Genomic DNA, 21,360 nt, shown 5'->3' on the forward strand with positions numbered 1-21,360 from the left:
TTGGCAAGTTGCTTTATACAGCTGGTGTGTGACAAGAGTACAAACAATATTTCCTCTACAGTGTTGACCACACTTTAAACATTCCCACCAATTCACGAGTTGGATTGTGTCTGCTCCTAGTTTTCAGTGCTTTCATTACTGTTTCTATGTTTCTCAGGTTTAGTTCAAGACTCATTCTAGTCTGTTAGGATTAGATAGTCCGTACTTATGCCTAGTTTTCTATGATACATTGTATTAAATCTGCTTTAAATTGTGCATGTGGTAAGTAAATATAATTCATGGATTTTTGTTTGTACATGTTAAAGTTTGGATTTAAATTAAGTTTTCAACATGGACTTAGCTACTTATTATGTCTGTTATAATGTTATAATGTACTTTTGAATACTTAATTGTCACTGCATGTCAGTTGTTTATTTACACTGTAACATTTGAGGTGGGCTCCTGGTGATGTAATTGGCCCAACTTCCCGCCCAGCTCTACAGTTTGTCATCTTTTACCAAACATATCAGCCTATATTGTTTCCTCATGAAAATTTATGAACAAACTAGCTCCTTGTATTTTTATATTAATTTAAACTGATTATGCAATTTTTAACATTTGTGTGACGTAATTTCTGTTACAAAACACACCAGTTTTAGCAAGACTTTCTGGTTTTTGGAATAACACTTCTTAAGTGGTTGTTGTTTCTTAACATTAAAAAATCAGAAGAAAAGTTTGATAAGTAAGCATCAATCATTAAATTAAAAACATAATTTTGATTATTGTGTGTTTGTCATGCATTATTAGAAACTTCAATAGGAACAAAATAAATTTGTGTGGCAAAATTCGAAAAATCTAGTGCATGTGGTTTAAATTAAATTTATATTGGATGGAAGAACAAGAAATGCAAGTAATTGTACGTTGCATTCTATTCTCGAAAAAGTGCACTAAATGCGCATTTAATGGCACCGTATTTTTAACCAGGTTTTCCGAAGGAAAAAACTGGTTATTAGATTGGCGAATGCGGGCGGGCTGGCTGGCTGGCTGGCTGGTGGGCTGGCTGGCGGGCTGGCGGAATAAGCTTGTCCGGACCATAACTATGTCGTTCATTGTCAGATTTTAAAATCATTTGGCACATTTGTTCACCATCATTGGACGGTGTGTCGCGCGAAATAATTACGTCGATATCTCCAAGGTCAAGGTCACACTTTGAGTTCAAAGGTCAAAAATGGCCATAAATGAGCTTGTCCGAGCCATAACTATGTCATTCATTGTCAGATTTTAAAATCATTTGGCACATTTGTTCACCATCATTGGACGGTGTGTCGCGCGAAATAATTACGTCGATATCTCCAAGGTCAAGGTCACACTTTGAGTTCAAAGGTCAAAAATGGCCATAAATGAGCTTGTCCTGGCCATAACTATGTCATTCATTGTGAGATTTTAAAATCATTTGGCACATTTGTTCACCATCATGGGACGGTGTGTCCCACGAAAGAATCACGTCAATATCTCCAATGTCAAGGTCGCCACGACTAAAAATAGATTTAAAAAAAAAAAAAAACTTACAAAGGGGGTTAATTTTTTTTGGTCATTTCAAAAGTTCAGTTTGAGTTTTCTCCCTTTATCAGATTTTTTTTTCACAATGAAAACCTGGTTTTGTGACAATTTTGTCCCTTGTTTGCTTAACAAGTGCATTTTATTCTGTTAAAAAAATACTTTTTACTAGTGTGTTTATACATTAAAGTGTGTTTTTTTTTCCACGAAATAATACACTTAAGTGTGTTTATTATGATAGTAAGTGCGCTTAAGTTTATTTTTAAGTGCATTTATACACTTGAGTGTATTTTAAGACATACAAATAATACACTTCATGGTCAAAGTAAATTTTTTAAAGCGCATTAATACAGTCTTGAGTGCATTTCCAGTCATTTAAATAATACACATTACAGAATTAAAAGCGAATTTTTTAAGCGCATTAATACACTTGAGTGCATTTCCAGTCATACAAATAATACACTTATCAGTAACTAAAGTAATCTTTCAAGTGCATCAATTGTATTTGATTTGTTTTAAGCATCGGATTAAAGTCGTTGAGGTAAGCGTGTAATTAATATAATTTTGATAGATGATTCCTTTTGAAGCTTAAAAAGTGTACCTTAAATTCTTTATTGGACAACACACAAAAATTGTGTCCAAAAATGTAGATACAATTTTTTTTTTTAAATACAGGTGTCTGAATATGTAGATACATTTTTTTTTTTAAATACAGGTGTCTGAATATTTAGAGACATGTATGTTATGTTTGTTTGTCAATTATTAATTTGAAATGGAAAACAATAACTCACAGTGCAATAATTGCATTGTGTTGTGCAATTATTTCTCTGCTATGAAATAAATACATTTCATCTTTGCAATCACTTACCTAAAATTATACATAAAAAGCAACAAAAAAATATGTTGCTTTCTTTATATTCAATATCATTTCAAACGCTGTTGGAAGAACCCATTCATTGTTTATTAGCAGTTACCCAAAACACAAGTGTAATGGTCCATTGCCCCCAGGCATTGACCTACCAGGTTTTATTACCGTAGGTTTCCACGTATAGCGCGCACCCGTGTATAGCGCGCAGGCTGTTTTTTAAATGCAAAAATGGAGAAAAAAATATTTCAAGACAATAAAACCACCAAATCGGACCGAAAATGGCCGCCATTTTACTATTACACAGTCCAATAATCCGGGGCATTGGAAAGCTTAATTAAGCATTCAAAATAGGAAGCGTCATTATGATTAGGAGCAGGGGTTGCATAGCACTATACTTTTCTGACAATTTTATAATTTTCTTGCAAAAGATTAACAGTCCACGTGCATTTCGTGAAAAACGTGAGAAAATAAGAATTAGTGTACATCGTGTGATTTTTCCTCGGGGAAAGCGTGGGCATTACCGGTAAATTTGAATTACGCATAGAAGACAGGGATACAATTGTTGAGGTATGCGGGCGAAGGACGATGTCAATATCTCTCTGTGTTGTAGTTCAGGCGATTGCTAACGATAGTTTGAAACACCACAGTTGAACATTGAATATTTATACACACAAAATGCAATTGCATATTGTCACAAGTCGTGGCACATATTACTCAATATCATCTGCCAATTACGAAGTGCAAAATGATCCCCTTTCACACCTACCGTTACCCGTAAAAAGACCTCGTTCGCACCTACCTTTGCCTGCTCTCGACAACAATCCCCATCGGAATTCATCGAAAAGGAAGTGTTAAAACACAAACAAAGAAATGTCCGCAAGTTTATTCAAACAAATTTATTTGGACAAAACTTCTTCTACAGCGTTCATACCTACCAGTAGCGACTTATGGTTGTTTCGACAATGGCCCCTCAGTCAGTAAGATTATAGGGTGGTGGTTTTCTGGAAAAAAAACATGGCGGCCATTTTGATTATTTACGATTACACAACATATTTTTACCAATTTAGCAGCCAGGATAGCGTTGTATCAATGTATAACGCGCATCAACTTTTTAATTTGATTTTTGGAGGTAAAAAACTGCGCGCTATACGTGGAAACCTACGGTACTTTAAATCAGGTTGTTAGAACACATATGATCAAGGAGTCACTAGATAAACCAAAACAAGATAGGGCTGTAAAATTGACTGTCTGAGTTTTCAATTATGGACAAAAATCCTTTTGTCTGAAAATTTATTAGTACAATTGTATTAAAATTAACTAGTTTTTTGCTAAAAGGGATGTTAATATTTAGTGTCTGAAATCTTTGAATAATTATGGTATCTATTAATTATGTACAATTGCAGTTGTAATTGATTATTTTATCTATTAATGTATTGTTTCCAATGGTTTAATAATCATTATTTTAAATTTTTGTGTACTTTTTGCTGAATTTTTGTATCAATGTTGGCTCAAAGTGAGTGTGTACATCATTTTGTTTATTTGATGTAGTTGGTTAAAAAAAAAATTAAGTAAATAAAAATGGCCTTGGGCAGATTTGATTATATTTGCGCGCTGATACGAATAACAGTCTTTTACGACGAATGTTATGAATGATATTTATAATATCACATTATTTGTTGTTGAAATAAAGACGCAAAAACATTGATTTACAAGTTTTACCAGCAAACTAAATAAATTATTCCTTTAAGCATAGTTTGCAACTTGTGGGTTCAATGTTGCTTTTGCTATTGGTCTATGAAGCTTGTGATGTGGAGTGTATATGGCAGATGTAAAGATTTAAAGGCGATATCATATTTCCGTTTCCCAAGTTATGACATTAATAATGGTGTCGGTCTGAGTACACTGTGTGACATATTGTTCTTATTGCAAGACATTAACATGTATACTGAATTACGGTAGAACATAATATTGTGCGGTAAAAATATTACATTATATATATTATAGTCAATCGCCTTGTCAATCAGTTTTTACTTGGATAAGAAAGTTATCAGATTATTTATTGGTCAGATCACTTAAAAAAGCACATCCCACATATATATCTAACCAATATTCAGTATTTCATCCCACATTTATATGTAACCAATATTCAGTCTTTCATCCCACTTGCCATATGAAAGCCAAACGAGACTAACATTGAGCCTCTCAATAATTCAGTTCTCTACACCAATTCAGTTGAAAGCCGACATGGCTGATGAGCTCTTACACAAGCATGGCTTATCAGTGTGTTCTAAGTTTCAGGGCATCTAGTCCTTCTTGCATTTATTGCCTGGAATATCTTATGAGCATGGATTGCTTCATGAAGTTATGAATTTTCAAAATGGAGTACCAACTTTCCTACCATGTTTTATAACTCAGGTCCTTTGCCTTAAATAAATACAGACGTTCTTCCAATAGAAGTTTTCTTCTGCTGTTGCAGCTAAATTTTGATTTTGGTTATATTTAAGCATGCAAATTCCATACTTGATTTTTGTATTGCAGTACATTTCAAAACTATTATGTTAGGCTAATAAAGACATGTTGATTCATACTTTTACAAAATACAATGGTAATGTAATAACAAGGATTAATATTTTATGTAACTGAAAAACATATCTCAGGGAAAGCGGACACACTTCATGTGTGGAAATTTAAGTGTTGTCCCATATTAGCCTGTGTGCTGAGTCTGGTTGGTTTCACATTACCTTATGAATGTTTTATGAATGTATTCAATTTCGTTTTCATACTGAATTTGGTTATCATGTCAGTTGTTTTGTTTCTTTTCAGAGTTCAGACAGTGAGGTAATGCTAGGGCCAATGAAGATGAAACAGAAGTGCATGTCTGTAAGTATGAAAACTATTGCATTGCATTTTTATTGCGCTGACATGCTTTATGAAAAGGGGATTTAATGCATGTGCGTTAAGTGAAGTCCCTGATTAGATTGTGCAGTCTGCACAGGCTTATCAGGGACAACACTTCGCTTTTATAATATTTTATGTTTAAAGAATTTAAGTCTCTTCTTAACAAAAATCCAGTTTAGGCAGAAAGTGTTGTCCCTGATTAACATGTGCAGATTGCACAGGCTAATCTGGGATGACACTTTACGCATATGCATTAAACCCCCTTTTCACAGGGAACAGCCCAATTGTATAATAAGCTCATACTCAGCCACTATTGTGAACTTAGTGACAATATTCATGGACATAGTATCTTGACCAAGTTATTCATCCAGATAGGCTGAAGCACTTCTTGAATTAGCCTAATTTGCCAATTTAACCCATTTATGCCTAGTGGACTCTCCCATCCTTCTAAATTGGATCAATTTATATACAAAATTAGTGATGTCTAGTTTATTTATTTCTATATTTTCAGTGCCTTCCCCAGGAATTTGTTCAGGCGCCCCGGGGGTGGGTTCGGGTGGGGTGTCCCCTCCCTACGTTGATTTTTTTTTAATTTAACGTGTCAATTCACGTTCTGTGGTGCGTTATAACTCAAAGAAAAACAGCGTCAAAAGACGTCATTTGGTGAGCAATGACTCTTAAAAAAAAATCCCCCAGTCATTTAAAAATATTTTTTTTTTTATTGTTTAATTGTTTTAAAACTTTTCCGCACATATAGTAAAATCCCGACTCGAACAATTCCCCAATACATCCGTTTTAACCCGACTCTATTACTGTATACTTACTATTTTTAGCTCACCTGAGCGATAGCTCGGGGTGAGCTATTGTGATCACTCAGCGTCCGGCGTCCGTCCGTCCGTCCGTCTGTCTGTAAACAATTTGTAAACATCTTCTTCTACTAAACCATTGAGCCAATTTCAAGTAAATTTCATGTGGAGCATCCCTAGGTCATGGGACAAAAGAATTGTTAAAAAAAATTTGATCACATAACCAAGATGGCCGCCATGACCATATATGGTAAAAACCTTAAAAAATCTTGTTGTCAGAAACGCTCATCAGATTTTCAAAAAATTTCACAGGGATGACCTTTGAAGGCTCCCCTGAAAAAGTTGTTCAAAGAAATTTGATTCGTCAAAAACATGGCCGCAGGAGCTTGTTGAACTTTGCATGTTTATTCGTTTTTGCCTATTTTGTTAAAACTTTCAAAAATCTTCCACATTTTTTGTCCGATCCTTTCCAAATTTGCACAGTGTCTTTATATCAATTAGGACACGAACCCTACAAAAAATGAGCATTATTGGTCCATGAAGTACAGAATTACTTGAATTGAGAAAATGATGTTTATGCAATAAAGTCCAAATTTTTCATCCAATTCTTTCCAAACTTGTTTATATATCAGATTAAAGAGAATAAAATTTTCTTTATTATGGTTTTTCTTTCATAAAAATCCATAAAGGATAAGTATTATTAATCGTTGCTTAATTAATGAACAATGCGTATTATCGGTATTGATTTTTTTCCTGACATGCCGTCCCAGATATTAACCGCTTTCAGCTGTAGACTGTGCATCAATACATCGGCGTGTTCTTGACCTGAAAAATTCATACGCAGTCGGCATTAACACCGGTCATCGAGACAAATTACTGATGTGAAAACAAATCGTAAACAAATCGTACATCGTAGAGGATTAAATAAACAATTACATCTGATTAAAGATTAAAGATTGCTGCCGATTTAAATCAATTTGAGTACTTTTTGCGTATATTTGATGCCGAATGGGAAGCTGTGTTTAGACTTAAGTTGAGAAAAATGGCAACGAGATACTTGCCTTTTAGTTGCTAAAGAAACTTCAGCGTACAGTTTATAATGGGTGGCCATTCCCCGCTGTAGTCTACGGGCGGGTAGTGAACTGGTTGAGAAAAGTGGAAGCTTTGTGGAAAAGCGGTTTGAGAAGTTTGTAAGAAAACCCTGAATTATCAGTCTTGTGGGAAGAAGGCATTGCGTCTCCACGCAGAGGGCCCTTATCACATAAAGAATATAAGAACCATCAAGACCAACCAGGTAGGGTTTTTATTTTTTTAAACTAACACCCCGAATTTGGTCGTATTTTCTGTTGCTAAAGTTTACTGTTTAGGTTGTTTTGCATAAAAAATCGGCAAGATAGATCTAGCAAATTTGCCTTTTTTTTTTTAATTAATAACGTATGATTCATTGATTGTGAGCTTTTAAAACATTTTGACCTTTGAATAAAGCATAAATCAGGAAAAGAATTTTAACAGTAATTGAAAATACGATCAAATACGCAATTTTTGCTGACTGGGACAGGTCTTTTTTAGTTAAATAAAATGTTTTATTGTCCCGAACATATGAGCCCAGCATCAATAAATGTTTTTTTTTTTTACTTTTTGTAAAACAAATATGGGCAACCTACCGTAATCCAAATTCGCCGACACCTTAATTCAACGATGTTCTATTTTTATCGATTAAATGGATGATTATTGTCTTGGAATCATTTCAAAGTAATACAGCCGAGTTTAAAATTATTATTTTGTGCTATTAAACATTCATTATTTCTTAAATTATTTGCTAAATATTGCTTCATGTAACCGTTACATCGTCAAATTTGGGTCACACCAGGATACAATTATTTAGCATTCAAACAACGATTGGGATAAAAACTAGGGGAACCCATGCTGAAATTTTCAATTTTAACTGTTTAGCAGAAGCCACCATACCCAATTTTCTTAGGTGTATGTGGAGGCTTCTGGCAGCTTGATTCTGTGAATATAAATGGTGACATTTGATTCTGCATTAATTAAACATGTATTATTGACTTTTTTAAAGTATGTGTGAAAAATATAATTTGTAACCACTGTTACAGGTTTTATCTGGTTCTTCAAAAGCAACACCTGCAGTCGAGTCCATGCCAGACAGAGGGTGCATGTGAATTAATTGCCTTTTGACTAACTTTGTGTTCTTTATCAAATACATGAAGATTTTTAAATATATGTGTATGTTGTTTTTTTAAGAAAATAGAATCACCAGAACAGGTACAGGCACCCTTTAAATGTGTTGAATCCAGGAGCTTCTGGGGGCCTCTGGCCCCCTTGTCCCCTGGACCCACCGAGGGCCCTGCGGCCCCCTGGCCCCCAGCTTTAAGTTCAGGATTTTCAAAATATCCAACTTTGACCCCTGCAAATGCTTTGCTAAAACTTTGGCTACAGTTTCTAAAATTTGGCTACACAAAATTCCATTTGGCTAAAATGTTGGCCACAGAAATTTTTGGGCAAGAGGAGCCCTGTTTGGATTGTATTTGGGTCATCTGGGGTCAGCAACTAGGCACTAGGTCAAATAATAGAAAAACCTTGTGTAGACTATAGAGGTCACAGTTTTCATCAGATTTTATTGAAATATAGTCAGAATGTTTGTCTTGTTAAAATCTGGATTGGGATTGACTTTGGGTCATCTAGGGTCAAAGACTAGGTCAGATTAAAAAAAACAACTTTTGTAGACAGTAGAGGTCCCAGTTTTCATTAAATCTTTATGAAATTTTGCCAGAATATTAATCTTGATGAAATCTGGGTTGGGATTGTATTAGGGTCATCTGGGGTCAAAAACTAGGTCAAATCATAGAAAAACTTTGTGAAGACAATAGAGGTCATAGTTTTCATATGATCTTAATGAAATATGGTCAGAATGTTTATCTTGATAATATCTGATTTTGGATCGTATATGGGTCATCTGGGGTCAAAAATTAGGTCACCGGGCAAATTCTAGTAAAACCTTGTGTAGATGAAAGAGGTCACAGTTTTCATCACGTCTTAATGAAATTTTGTCAGAATGTATTAATTCATGAAATTTGGCTTGGGATTGTATATGGGTCTAATAAAATTTAAGTTCATGAAGCAAGGTTAGTCAGGTGAGCGATTCATGGCCATCATGGCCCTCTTGTTCAAGTTTCTATTTATTACTCGATAATCCCGTTTATTCCGTTTTTATCAATCTCTTTCTGGTAAAATAAATTTGCACTGCTAATTTGAAGCAAAAATATTTAACGTTGCGGTAACATTTACATTCGGAAGTGTGTTTCGGATTAAAAACGCGTTAACATCTACTTAGGGTAATGGGTTTCGGATTACAAATTTAATTATTCCCATTTGCGATTCCAACAAATATTAACCGTTGCGTTATAAATTCAACGATAATTTGTTTACACAATTTACGAGTCGAATAAATGTTTTGACGGAATCATGCATGAAATTCACGTTGTCCACGAGGATCACGGCCGGTTGCCATCATCAGTCTTCTAACTATCGATTATCGGACGAAACATTTACAAGTGTGCGTAATTAATTCAACGAAAATTTGTTAAAGCGCATTACATGTCGAATAAATGTCAGAAAAACGAGGTGAATCAGTTCTATAAATGGACATGTTGAAATATACATGTACTGGAATTAAATAAATTGTTATCACATAATTGTAACCGCTATAATAATTAATTGTTTACCACTTGCAATTAATTTCTCGTATTAATTATGAGTCATAGGTAACACTTGTTTACAGTAAAAAGGTGTGATGATGATGCCCGAAACCGTCTTTAATGTTCTGTACTGTACTAATTACTAGCAATGAAGGTAGCTTACCATCAGACCTAGCAATGAAGGTAGCTTACCATCAGACCTAGCAATGAAGGTAGCTTACCGGCAGACCTAGCAATGAAGGTAGCTTACCATCAGACCTAGCAATGAAGGTAGCTTACCATCAGACCTAGCAATGAAGGTAGCCTACCATCAGACCTAGCAATGAAGGTAGCTTACCGGCAGACCTAGCAATGAAGTTAGCTTACTGGCAGACCTAGCAATGAAGGTAGCTTACCATCAGACCTAGCAATGAAGGTAGCTTACCATCAGACCTAGCAATGAAGGTAGCTTACCATCAGACCTAGCAATGAAGGTAGCTTACCGGCAGACCTAGCAATGAAGGTAGCTTACCATCAGACCTAGCAATGAAGGTAACTTACCATCAGACCTAGCAATGAAGGTAGCCTACCATCAGACCTAGCAATGAAGGTAGCTTACCGGCAGACCTAGCAATGAAGTTATCTTACTGGCAGACCTAGCAATGAAGGTAGCTTACCATCAGACCTAGCAATGAAGGTAGCTTACCATCAGACCTAGCAATGAAGGTAGCTTACCGGCAGACCTAGCAATGAAGGTAGCTTACCATCAGACCTAGCAATGAAGGTAGCTTACCATCAGACCTAGCAATGAAGGTAGCTTACCATCAGACCTAGCAATGAAGGAAGCTTACCGGCAGACCTAGCAATGAATGTAGCTTACCGGCAGACCTAGCAATGAAGGTAGCTTACCGGCAGACCTAGCAATGAAGGTAGCTTACCGGCAGACCTAGAAATAAAGGTAGTTTACCATCAGACCTAGCAATGAAGGTAGCTAACCGGCAGACCTAGCAAAGAAGGTAGCTTACCATCAGACCTAGCAATGAAGGTAGCTTACCGGCAGACCTAGCAATGAAGGTAGCTTACCTGCAGACCTAACAATGAAGGTAGCTTACTGGCAGACCTAGCAATGAAGGTAGCTTACCGGCAGACCTAGCAATGAAGGTAGCTTACCGGCAGACCTAGCAATGAAGGTAGCTTACCATCAGACCTAGCAATGAAGTAAGCTTACCATCAGACCTAGCAATGAAGGTAGCTTACCATCAGACCTAGCAATGAAGGTAGCTTACCATCAGACCTAGCAATGAAGGTATCTTACCATCAGACCTAGAAATGAAGGTAGCTTACCGGCAGACCTAGCAATGAAGGTAGCTTACCGGCAGACCTAGCAATGAAGGTAGCTTACCATCAGACCTAGCAATGAAGGTAGCTTACTATCAGACCTAGCAATGAAGGTAGCTTACCGGCAGACCTAGCAATGAAGGTAGCTTACCGGCAGACCTAGCAATGAAGGTAGCTTACCGGTAGACCTAGCAATGAAGGTAGCTTACCGGCAGACCTAGCAATGAAGGTAGTTTTCCGGCAGACCTAGCAATGAAGGTAGCTTACCGGCAGACCTAGCAATGAAGGTAGCTTACTGGCAGACCTAGCAATGAAGGTAGCTTTCCGGCAGACCTAGCAATGAAGGTAGCTTACCATCAGACCTAGCAATGAAGGTAGCTTACCATCAGACCTAGCAATGAAGGTAGCTTACCGGCAGACCTAGCAATGAAGGTAGCTTACCATCAGACCTAGCAATGAAGGTAGCTTACCAGCAGACCTAGCAATGAAGGTAGCTTACCATCAGACCTAGCAATGAAGGTAGCTTACTGGCAGACCTAGCAATGAAGGTAGCTTACCGGCAGACCTAGCAATGAAGGAAGCTTACCATCAGACCTAGCAATGAAGGTAGCTTACCATCAGACCTAGCAATGAAAGAAGCTTACCATCAGACCTAGCAATGAAGGAAGCTTACCATCAGACCTTGCAATGAAGGTAGCTTACCATCAGACCTAGCAATAAAGGTAGCTTACCATCAGACCTAGCAATGAAGGTAGCTTACCGGCATACCTAGCAATGAAGGTAGCTTACCATCAGACCTAGCAATGAAGGTAGCTTACCATCAGACCTAGCAATGAAGGTAGCTTACCGGCAGACCTAGCAATGAAGGTAGCTTACTGGCAGACCTAGCAATCAAGGTAGCTTACCAGCAGACCTAGCAATGAAGGAAGCTTACCGGCAGACCTAGCAATGAAGGTAGCTTACCGGCAGACCTTGCAATGAAGGTAGCTTACCGGCAGACCTAGCAATGAAGGTAGCTTACCGGCAGACCTAGCAATGAAGGTAGCTTACCGGCAGACCTAGCAATGAAGGTAGCTTACCGGCAGACCTAGCAATGAAGGTAGCTTACCGGCAGACCTAGCAATGAAGGTAGCTGACCGGCAGACCTAGCAATGAAGGTAGCTTACCGGCAGACCTAGCAATGAAGGTAGCTTACCGGCAGACCTAGCAATGAACGTAGCTTACCGGCAGACCTAGCAATGAAGGTAGCTTACCGGCAGACCTAGCAATTGAGGCCAGTCAGGTTAAGGTCAAGGTCACTGCTGCTTAAAATGTCATATAGTTTCTGCTCAATGACTGCCTCAGTCTTGATGGAAGTACTTCATTTAAATTGTGTTTGTCGTTTGCTTTATTTAAACAATTCATGGGATTCATTTCAGGCCTGTTGGATAAAGGTCAAGGTGGCTGCTGTTTAAAATTGAAAACCTGTTAGTAGTCATGAACTTATGATTAGATGGAGGTTTAATGATAAAGTTTTAGGTAACAATAGTTTGCTTGCAGACCTAAGTAGAGATTGTACATCAATTATTGTCCCCTATGGGGTTTCACAGTAGGGGACTTATGGTTTGCACTCTGTGCGTCTTTCAGTCTGTCTGTCAGTCCGTCAGTCTGTCACACTTTTCCTGATCCTGCGATAACTTTAAAAGTTCTTCATATTCTTTCATGAAACTTGAAACATGGGTAGATGGCAATATGGACATTATGCACGTCATTTCATTTTGTTCGTACGTCAAAACTTCTGGTTGCTATGGCAACAAAATATAAAAAAAATAATCTGACATTGGTGGAGCCAGTAGGGGACATATATTGCTTGGCAATAGTCTTGTTTAAATTAAATTAGATAAATAGGCTAATTGTTAAAGAGCTGGGTTCATGGCATGTCCATGTTTTTATTAGCTAGGCTGTTTTCAGAGAAAACCTTAGGAATTGTCATAGGCAACTTGTCGTCCGCCATCAGCCGTCTGCCGGCGTTGTGCTAAAACCTTTACATTGGCTCTAAAATCAAAGTGCTTCCACCTACAACTTTGAAACTTCATATGTGGATGCACCTTGATGATTTCTGCACACCACACCCATTTTGGGGTCACTAGGTCAAAGGTCAAGGTCACTGTGACCTCTTAAATTTTTTTTTTTACAAGCTTTCATTTATTAAAAAATGCACTCGCAGCCGAGCGTTGGCACCCGTTATGCAGTGTTCTTGTTTTCTGTACCATCATTTCTACGCTCTATTTTATTTCAGATCCTCCTTGTGTTTGCCCAGGAGGACTACCAGAGCGATGGGTTCTGGTGGGCGGCTGAGAAGGGGGGCTATAAGTGTAACATCAGCCGTGACCCGGAAAGTGCGCTAGAGACCTACCAGGCAAAGAACCACGATGTTGTCATCATCGACCACAGAAGCAACAAATCGTTTGATGCTGAAGCTCTGTGCAGGTAATACAAAATTACAAATTCGTATGGAGGATAGAGTTTTTAACTCAATTTAATGATCTTTCATCTCTCAGCCCTCGATGTACATGTACCAGTGCTAGAGTAACCAGGCAATGTTATAAAAGAATCTTTTCTTTCCAGAGAAAAAGCAATTGGTTGCTTGAATTAAAAAAAAATCAACATACGGAAAAGTTTTTTTAACACTGTTTAAGTCTTTTTTGGTCCTACTATGAAGAAACTTGCTGCAAACATTTGGTACATATGTAGCATAATATCTCAGCCCAGTTTGAAAAATCATTTTGGTCTATTGAACAACTTTGCCGCCATGTTCCTGTGGGACCAGGGGATCACCATAGAGCCTTTACCATTCTTGTTTAACATGTAACAATATAACTATACAATAAATGTTTACAGTGACCTTTTGATTTTAAAATTGGTCATTGTAGCAGGATTTGTTTACGTCATTATATATACCTGTTTTCTACACAAGTAGAACTACAATTATATCATGTTCTTTGCCAAAGATTACTACAAATCTGTAAGTCCAACTTAAGTGATATAATGCCAGTTGAAAACATGATGTCTGCCATTACAATTGAACTTTCTATTTTTAAAAAGGCAATTACAAGACTTCAAGTCTGGATGAATATATTATTATACTATATTATCATATTAAAAAATTAAAAACACAGTTACTTTAACATGTAGTTTTAAAACTTTAAATACACGATTTAGCCAGTGTAAAGAATGGCAGGGGGGGGGGGGGGGGGCTGAACCTGGGAAGAGCAATCTGTTTTGTGAAAATTGTTGTATTGGAATGTTGTACAAGTCAGTGACTTAATTGTGCTGTTTGCACTGAAGTAATTTATATTAACTCTTTCCCATTCAAAGGCAAATGGAAAACTACCATGTGCAAACAGCATAAAACCAGAACAGCCTGTGAGTAACTCGCAATCTGTTCAGGTTGTATGCTGTTTGGTGCTCATTAGTATCCAATGGTTGGAAATGAAGCCTTTAAATCTTGAATCTAATAAGAAAGGTCTTCAATTGAATATAATTTTCTAAGGGACTGCACATCGGTCAAAATACATATCTAAGTGGAAAAGGGTTAAAGCAACCATTCAGCATTACATGTATATCCCACATGGTGTGACTTTATTAAGTGTTGGATGTTATTACCAAGTAATACTGTATCTTACTCTTACCATAAATCTGTAGCCAATAAAAACATATTTGATGTGTCTGTATTAACAAGAATTTTGACAAATGAAATAGGGGCTAAAGAGGGTGTAATATATTTTAAAAGGGTAGACATAGGAAATGGAAGAAGGGCCAAATTATAAGAAAAAGAAGTTCCTATTTTCATCACTTGGGCGGACACGCATATCGAATCATGACATTAAAAAATGTGAGAGGTTTCAATTTTTTTATTAAAATATTTATCCAGGAATGATGATATTTTCTAATTTTGTAAGAGAACGTAAAAACTTAACACGAATTCTGGTGAATTGTAGAGTGGTTACATTGCTATAATTTCTCACAGAAATATTTCAGTGATTTCATTTGAGTTGTTGCCACATATTGATTCCCCCGCACTCTTTAATTGCATTCCAACAAGATCAAGCTGAATAATTCTAAACACATTCTGTTGGGTCCATATATAGGAAGATAAATTTCCAATTTCCAGCGCTATTAACTGTTTGCGTGTAGATTAAACTGTACAGTATTTAGATGTGAAAATCAACACCTCTCGAGGATGCTTTCTTGGTCAGTTAATAGGCAATCTTCCAGCACTATTAGGATTTATGTCAGCTTTTGTTTGCACTAAAAGATCTTAAATAATTGACAAATCTTGGTCATGCACTTTAAGTTGCTGGCACACGTGGTAGAAAATGTTATATTTGTTTACTGTTAATATTTTCCAATAGTCACAATTATGAATCGTCCTAGAGCTAGACCACTGTATTTAAAGAAATTATGCATAATGATTACCTTTGCTGGGTTCTACAAGCACTTTAAATCTGCTGATTTAAAGGAAAATTATGGATTAGAGTTGAGATTTGTCAAGTTGGTTTGTATACTTGAACATTTGGCCATGTAAATTAAACTGTTGTTAACCCTTTCAGTGCGGGAACCGAGTTTTAAAGGCCTTTGCAAACAGTTTGGATCCAGATGAGACGCCACAGAACGTGGCGTCTCATCTGGATCCAAACTGTTTGCTATTCTGATAGTATTCTTTGAGAAAAAAATGAAGAAAATGCTTATTTTACAAATTCAGCAGACGACATTTTAGCAGACGACAAATTTCCCAGCATGCAAAGGGTTAAGTCAGGTACCAGGTTCAGTTAATCTGGTTTACCATGTGCCCATACTTATTTCCGTAATTTAGAACAGTTGCTCAACTCAGATGACTAGTCCTCACACAAGTTATTTGGTGGCCACGAGTAACATACACTCAATCCTCAGATTTGTAGTCAGTGAGGTCTTTATTTCCTTTTCAGGAGGGGCTTTATATATGCTCAAAAGATAAGGCCCTTTCCCCAAAAAGAATTTCTTTAATAAAATGATGCATTTTTAGCTTGACTATTATATATGAAATATATATAGTGGAGCTATCCTACTCACCCCGGCGTCGGCGTCTGCGTTAGCGTTAGTGTTCAAATGTTAAAGTTTTCGTACTACCCCAAATATTTTCTTTGTCCCTTGACATATTGCTTTCATATTTTGCATACTTGTTTACCAACATGACCCCAACCTATAAACAAGAGCAGGCAACTCTATCAAGCATTTTGTCATAATTATGGCCCCTTTTCCACTTAGAATATGCAGCAAATGTTAAAGTTTTCGTACTACCCCATTTATTTTCATCGTCCCTTGACATATTGCTTTATATTTTGCATACTTGTTTACCAACATCACCCCAACCTATAAACAAGAGCAGACAACTCTATCAAGCATTTTGTCATAATTATTGCCCCTTTTATACTTAGAATATGCATATTATTGATCAAACTATGTTAAAGTTTGCGTACTATCCCAAATATTTCCTATTTTACACTTAGATAATTGAACATTTTGCTTAAATTGCCATAACTTCTTTATTTATGATCACATTTTATTATTACTTTGACAAAACAACACTTACCTGAATGCCACAATGGATTCCACCCAAACAATACCCAACGCCCCTACCCAGAATCCCTTCCCCCCCCCCAACCTCCCCCCCCCAATTTTTTTTTAAAACATCATCTAATAAATTACCACACCCCCCTCTCACCCCTCACCCCCCGTACCCCCCAACCCCCCCCCCCCAATTTTTTTTTTTTTTAAACATCATCTAATAAATTACCACACCCCACATTATACCCACTCTCACCCCCACCCCCCTACCCCCCCCACCCACCCCATATTTTTTTTAAACATCATCTAATAAATTACCACACCCCACATTATACCCCCCTCTCATCCCCCCCCCCTACCCCTCCCTCCAACAAATTTTTTTTTTTTCCTTTTTTTATTTTTGAAAGATCGTCTAATTAATTATTGAATATGAACAATTTCCCCATGATGGCTTATGGAATAGTCGAGCGCGCTTTCCTCTGACAGCTCTTGTTTCCTATATTTCAAGATAGTCTTACATAAGGTACTTTCCTTTCTCAGTTTTGTCTATACATTTTAACCCAAATTGTTAGGCCAATTTTGCAAGCCTTTTCCCCAAATAAAAACTCCCAGTGCTCTCCAAACTTGAGTACAGATGGCTAGCAGGGGTCCAGATAAGGATTTAGTCTAACAGGTATTTTACCCCCCTAATATTATTGTTTAAGGGTATTTACTCCTTTGGTCAGAAGTTGTATCTAGACAATATTTAGGTCAAGTTTGAATATGGGTCATGCCGGGTCAAAAACTAGGTCACAGGGATACTTTAACCTTTTCAAGCATTTAGCATGGTGTCCGCTCTCTAATTGAAGTAGTTTTCATCCGATCTTCACCAAATTTGATCAGAAGTTGTGTCTAGACAATATCAACATGTAGGTCAAGTTCAAATATGGGTTATGCCAGGTTAAAAACTAGGTCACAAGGTCACTTAGTGCATTTCAAGCATTTAGCATGGTGTCCGCTCTCTATTTGAAGTAGTTTTCATCAGATCTTCACCAACTTTGGTCAGAAGTTGTGTCTAGATGATATGTAGGTCAAGTTCAAATATGGGTCATGGTAAAGTTATCAAGTTGTCCAAAGCCTTAAAACGGGCGTATCTTGTGACAGTTTGGCACTCTTGTTTGCAGATACAATATAAACAAAGGGAATGGTTTTAAACTGTGTTATAAAAGAACAAAGATGCTTACCACTGACAGCCGACTGAGTTTATCTCCTTGCCAGTCTTTTCAATTATTATCTACTTAATCAGCAACATCAATTTTCCGGAAAGAGAATCAATATTGCTGACTTTCACATTCAACAAAGATTAATCAGTATTATTTCATCATTGTGACATCACTAGTTTTGATACTTTAATATTCTTAACCCATTTACTATAGCGCTGATTTAACAGAAGTGCATAATGCTGTGTCAAATTAAAACTTATTTAAGTCACACTAATATGTTAGGATTAACTCTTATGGTCACTTTTGTTGCAAAAAATCCTGTGTCAAGGCCATTTTTGGGTGGGGGAACACTGTCTCTGACCGCGGAGCTCTTGTTATCTTTAAGCCAGATGGGCACTACACTAGATGGGTCTTATGATCCCACAGGGACCTGGAATATGTTCATGGCAATCAGCAGGACAAGAATCTCTTCTTTGAGAGAGCTTCTAAACTTCCGTCTGTTTGTCCTAAAACTCCTTTCACAATCCACACTGGTAATAACTATACACAAGCCTATCTTGCACAGCTTGGCAAACTCGAGTAAACATGTGAATGTGGATAACTCTATTGCAGAATGCTTTTGTTGACAGATCTTTTTATCAACCCATTATCATCCCATTCAATCTTGGCCATTCATCAAGCAACTTGTTTTTGTCTAGTATTTTTTTATTTTTCTCTTCTTCAATGCCAGTTTTAAAATCTCCTCTAACAACAGTGACCTTATCTTCACCATACAACTCACTCAAAGTCTGAGCAAGGCAGCTACACTCTCACTTGATTTGGAACTGTTGACTTTTTGTGGATTCAGAACAAAGCTCAAGTTCCTGAACACCTCACTGTCACCATTTCCTAATCTATGTTTAATGTTCTTTTCCTAACATGCCACATATTTTTCTCTTAACTTGGCAAATGCGTGATCAGAATTGTCCTTTTGAGTCAAGACATCTTCACCATTCAATGATGCACATGTTTTAATGCATGCTTTCATTTCTTTCAATCACTGTCCATCACTGAATTTTAAATTCTGAAGTTTACCCAATAACCTATCTACATGAGATTCTTTGTCACTGAACTGAAAAGACTGTTCATGAAGCCTTTTACTCAGGATTCCTAGTTCTTCATGAATGTCCAACATGAAAGCTACCATAAGTACAGTTTTGTAGTTGGTGAAATATTTAAGCAGGCCATTCAAAAACTGCATTGCCTTTGGCAGTAAAAGCTAGACGAAGTAGCACAGACTGAGTTGTAACTGAAGCACACAGCTTCATCTGCATTTTGCAGCAACAGCCATCTTATGCTGTGAGGTTCCTTTAATGTTATCTCTGGTTCAGCAAGTACTTTTTCATTTGTTTTAACTTACTCATCATTTGCTAAGGAAACAATTTTTAAAGTGTCCAGATGTTGTCTGATCAGTTATGCAACTAGGCAGGCAACAATAGCATTGACCTTTTGATCCATTAATTCAACATTTCCTAAGAATTGATAATAATAGACTTATCTAGGAAAAGCATGAGTTTAGAAAAACCCACTTATCACCCCGGTACAAACAACACTGGTACATTATATCAACCAATGATAGCTTACTTTAAATCATAACGGTTGATACAGTGTGTGATTTTGAAAGGATTATAAATGGGTCAGCTTTATTTGTACCAGCAGATTAGTCGGTTTTTCCAAAAAGTAGTTTTTTTCTGGGATACATGTATTGCCACCCCATTTTTCACATATCTTATGCATATAGATAGATGTTTCTTTACAGTGATGTCTGTACTTTCATCAATCATTATTGCGTAAAACTCTGGTTTTTAAATGGCTGCAACAGTTTCTCTCTTAAAAATACTGCAGATACAATTCTGAATGTCTGTAATTGTATTCCAACTCAAGTTTTGATACAAAATTCTACAACCATTCTTTTTCTGATACTCAAGCAAGCTGTGTATTTTTACAGAAGGGAGCTCTTCAATAGCAGCACAATACACTGTCCGAAATGATTTCACATCTGCAACATCTACTGTAACCTCGGGTTCCTTTTCATGTTCTGAGTTGTCAGAACATTCCTTGACTGCATTTGCCAGTTCTTTCTCTGATGCTCATTGGACTTAATCTTTCTATCAATAATATTCCTTTGAATGTTTGCAAAACCTTCATTTGCCTCGATACTTTTAACGTTTTATCAGTAAACATTCTACAGGTCAGTCTTATTTATGGGCTTTCCTTATTAATGATTAATTGATTTGATTAATCTATGGTAATCTTCTTTCCATGATTTCAGAGTTTTGTTAGACAATATTGTCACCACCATGATGTTTGGTTTTCTTTTCTGACTTTAAATCGCTGTTACATTGAGATCACCTTAAATTATTTTAACAATATTAGATTGCATCAAAAGATTTATCTCTATTGACATATTTAAATATACAGTTTCTACTGGCAGGGGCTGCTGTTTGCTTATAACATCCCTTTTTCAATCCAAAAACATGATGGGCCGCAATTTTGTTTACAATCTTTTCGAATAACTTACTTTTGATTCAAAGATTAACTTACACCTAACACTCATCTATCTTATTGGTTAAATGGGTTACGCTCTTTAATATAAAAAAATACGTACCAAGATTTGCCTTGCTTAATGTTATGTTCTGGGTTGATTTTAACAATTGTTTAAATTATTCAATGCATAAATGTGCAGATACACATCTTATCTGGAGCTCTGATGGCAAGTTGGCTGTATTATTTACTAGTAATTTTGCCAGAAATATACAGAAGGAAAATTTAATGGTTATAATATACACAGAATTCCATTTCTGACCCAATTGCAAGTCATATTGTCATTTAACAAGGCTGCATGTACAACCTCATGCAAAAAATGTGAAAACACTTCATTGTAATGAAGTAGTCACAATGGTTTAGACTGAAGCATGGTCACGGCCAGCCTAATTACTGCCATTAGTTATCTGGCTTTAATGAGTGCGTCGCTTTATGTATGGTCTTGTCACATATACTTAATATGTTTGTCTGCAGACATTTTGCACAGTTTATTTCCTGGTTTAGGTCAAAGCCCAGCTTATAGGTTCAAATGATTTAGTGCGAAATAGTCACCATTTTGGGTAATATTTTCACACATGGTGTGCATTATAGATTTGCAAATGCTTTAAGTTGTTGTTTAATATATATATGAATATCATTATATAAGGCTTTGTCTTGAATAAAACTTGCATCAAAGAAATAATGTTTCATCAGGGATAACTTTAGGTCCGTGTCCTGCGTCCTGGACTCATAGAAATCCCAGGGGATTCAAACATTTGCTATGTATGCGTCCCGCGGACGCACAATCCTAAAAAGTGTATAAATTATGATACTGAAAAATATTTTGCGAACGGAGAAAAAAAGAATTT

The 21,360-nt window shown here is 36.7% G+C and overlaps 1 protein-coding gene and 1 long non-coding RNA gene across 3 annotated transcripts in view; both read left to right on the top strand.

The window, feature by feature from the left end:
* The window catches only part of LOC127876904 (high affinity cAMP-specific and IBMX-insensitive 3',5'-cyclic phosphodiesterase 8B-like), a 406,208-nt gene that overhangs the window by 35,729 nt on the left and 349,119 nt on the right, over nt 1–21,360 (top strand). For both annotated transcript variants that reach the window (XM_052422410.1, XM_052422409.1), the window contains exons 2-3: nt 5,228–5,284; nt 13,420–13,610. In XM_052422410.1, the coding sequence (XP_052278370.1) occupies nt 5,246–5,284; nt 13,420–13,610 (230 nt within the window). In that variant the 5' untranslated portion in view covers nt 5,228–5,245. The remainder of the gene's footprint in view (nt 1–5,227; nt 5,285–13,419; nt 13,611–21,360) is intronic.
* LOC127876929 (uncharacterized) lies at nt 953–1,581 on the top strand. The gene is made up of 2 exons (XR_008048155.1): nt 953–1,174; nt 1,337–1,581. It is a non-coding gene; the product is annotated as an uncharacterized LOC127876929 (long non-coding RNA).

Source organism: Dreissena polymorpha, chromosome 4 (genome assembly GCF_020536995.1).
Source record: "Dreissena polymorpha isolate Duluth1 chromosome 4, UMN_Dpol_1.0, whole genome shotgun sequence".
NCBI lineage: Eukaryota > Metazoa > Mollusca > Bivalvia > Myida > Dreissenidae > Dreissena > Dreissena polymorpha.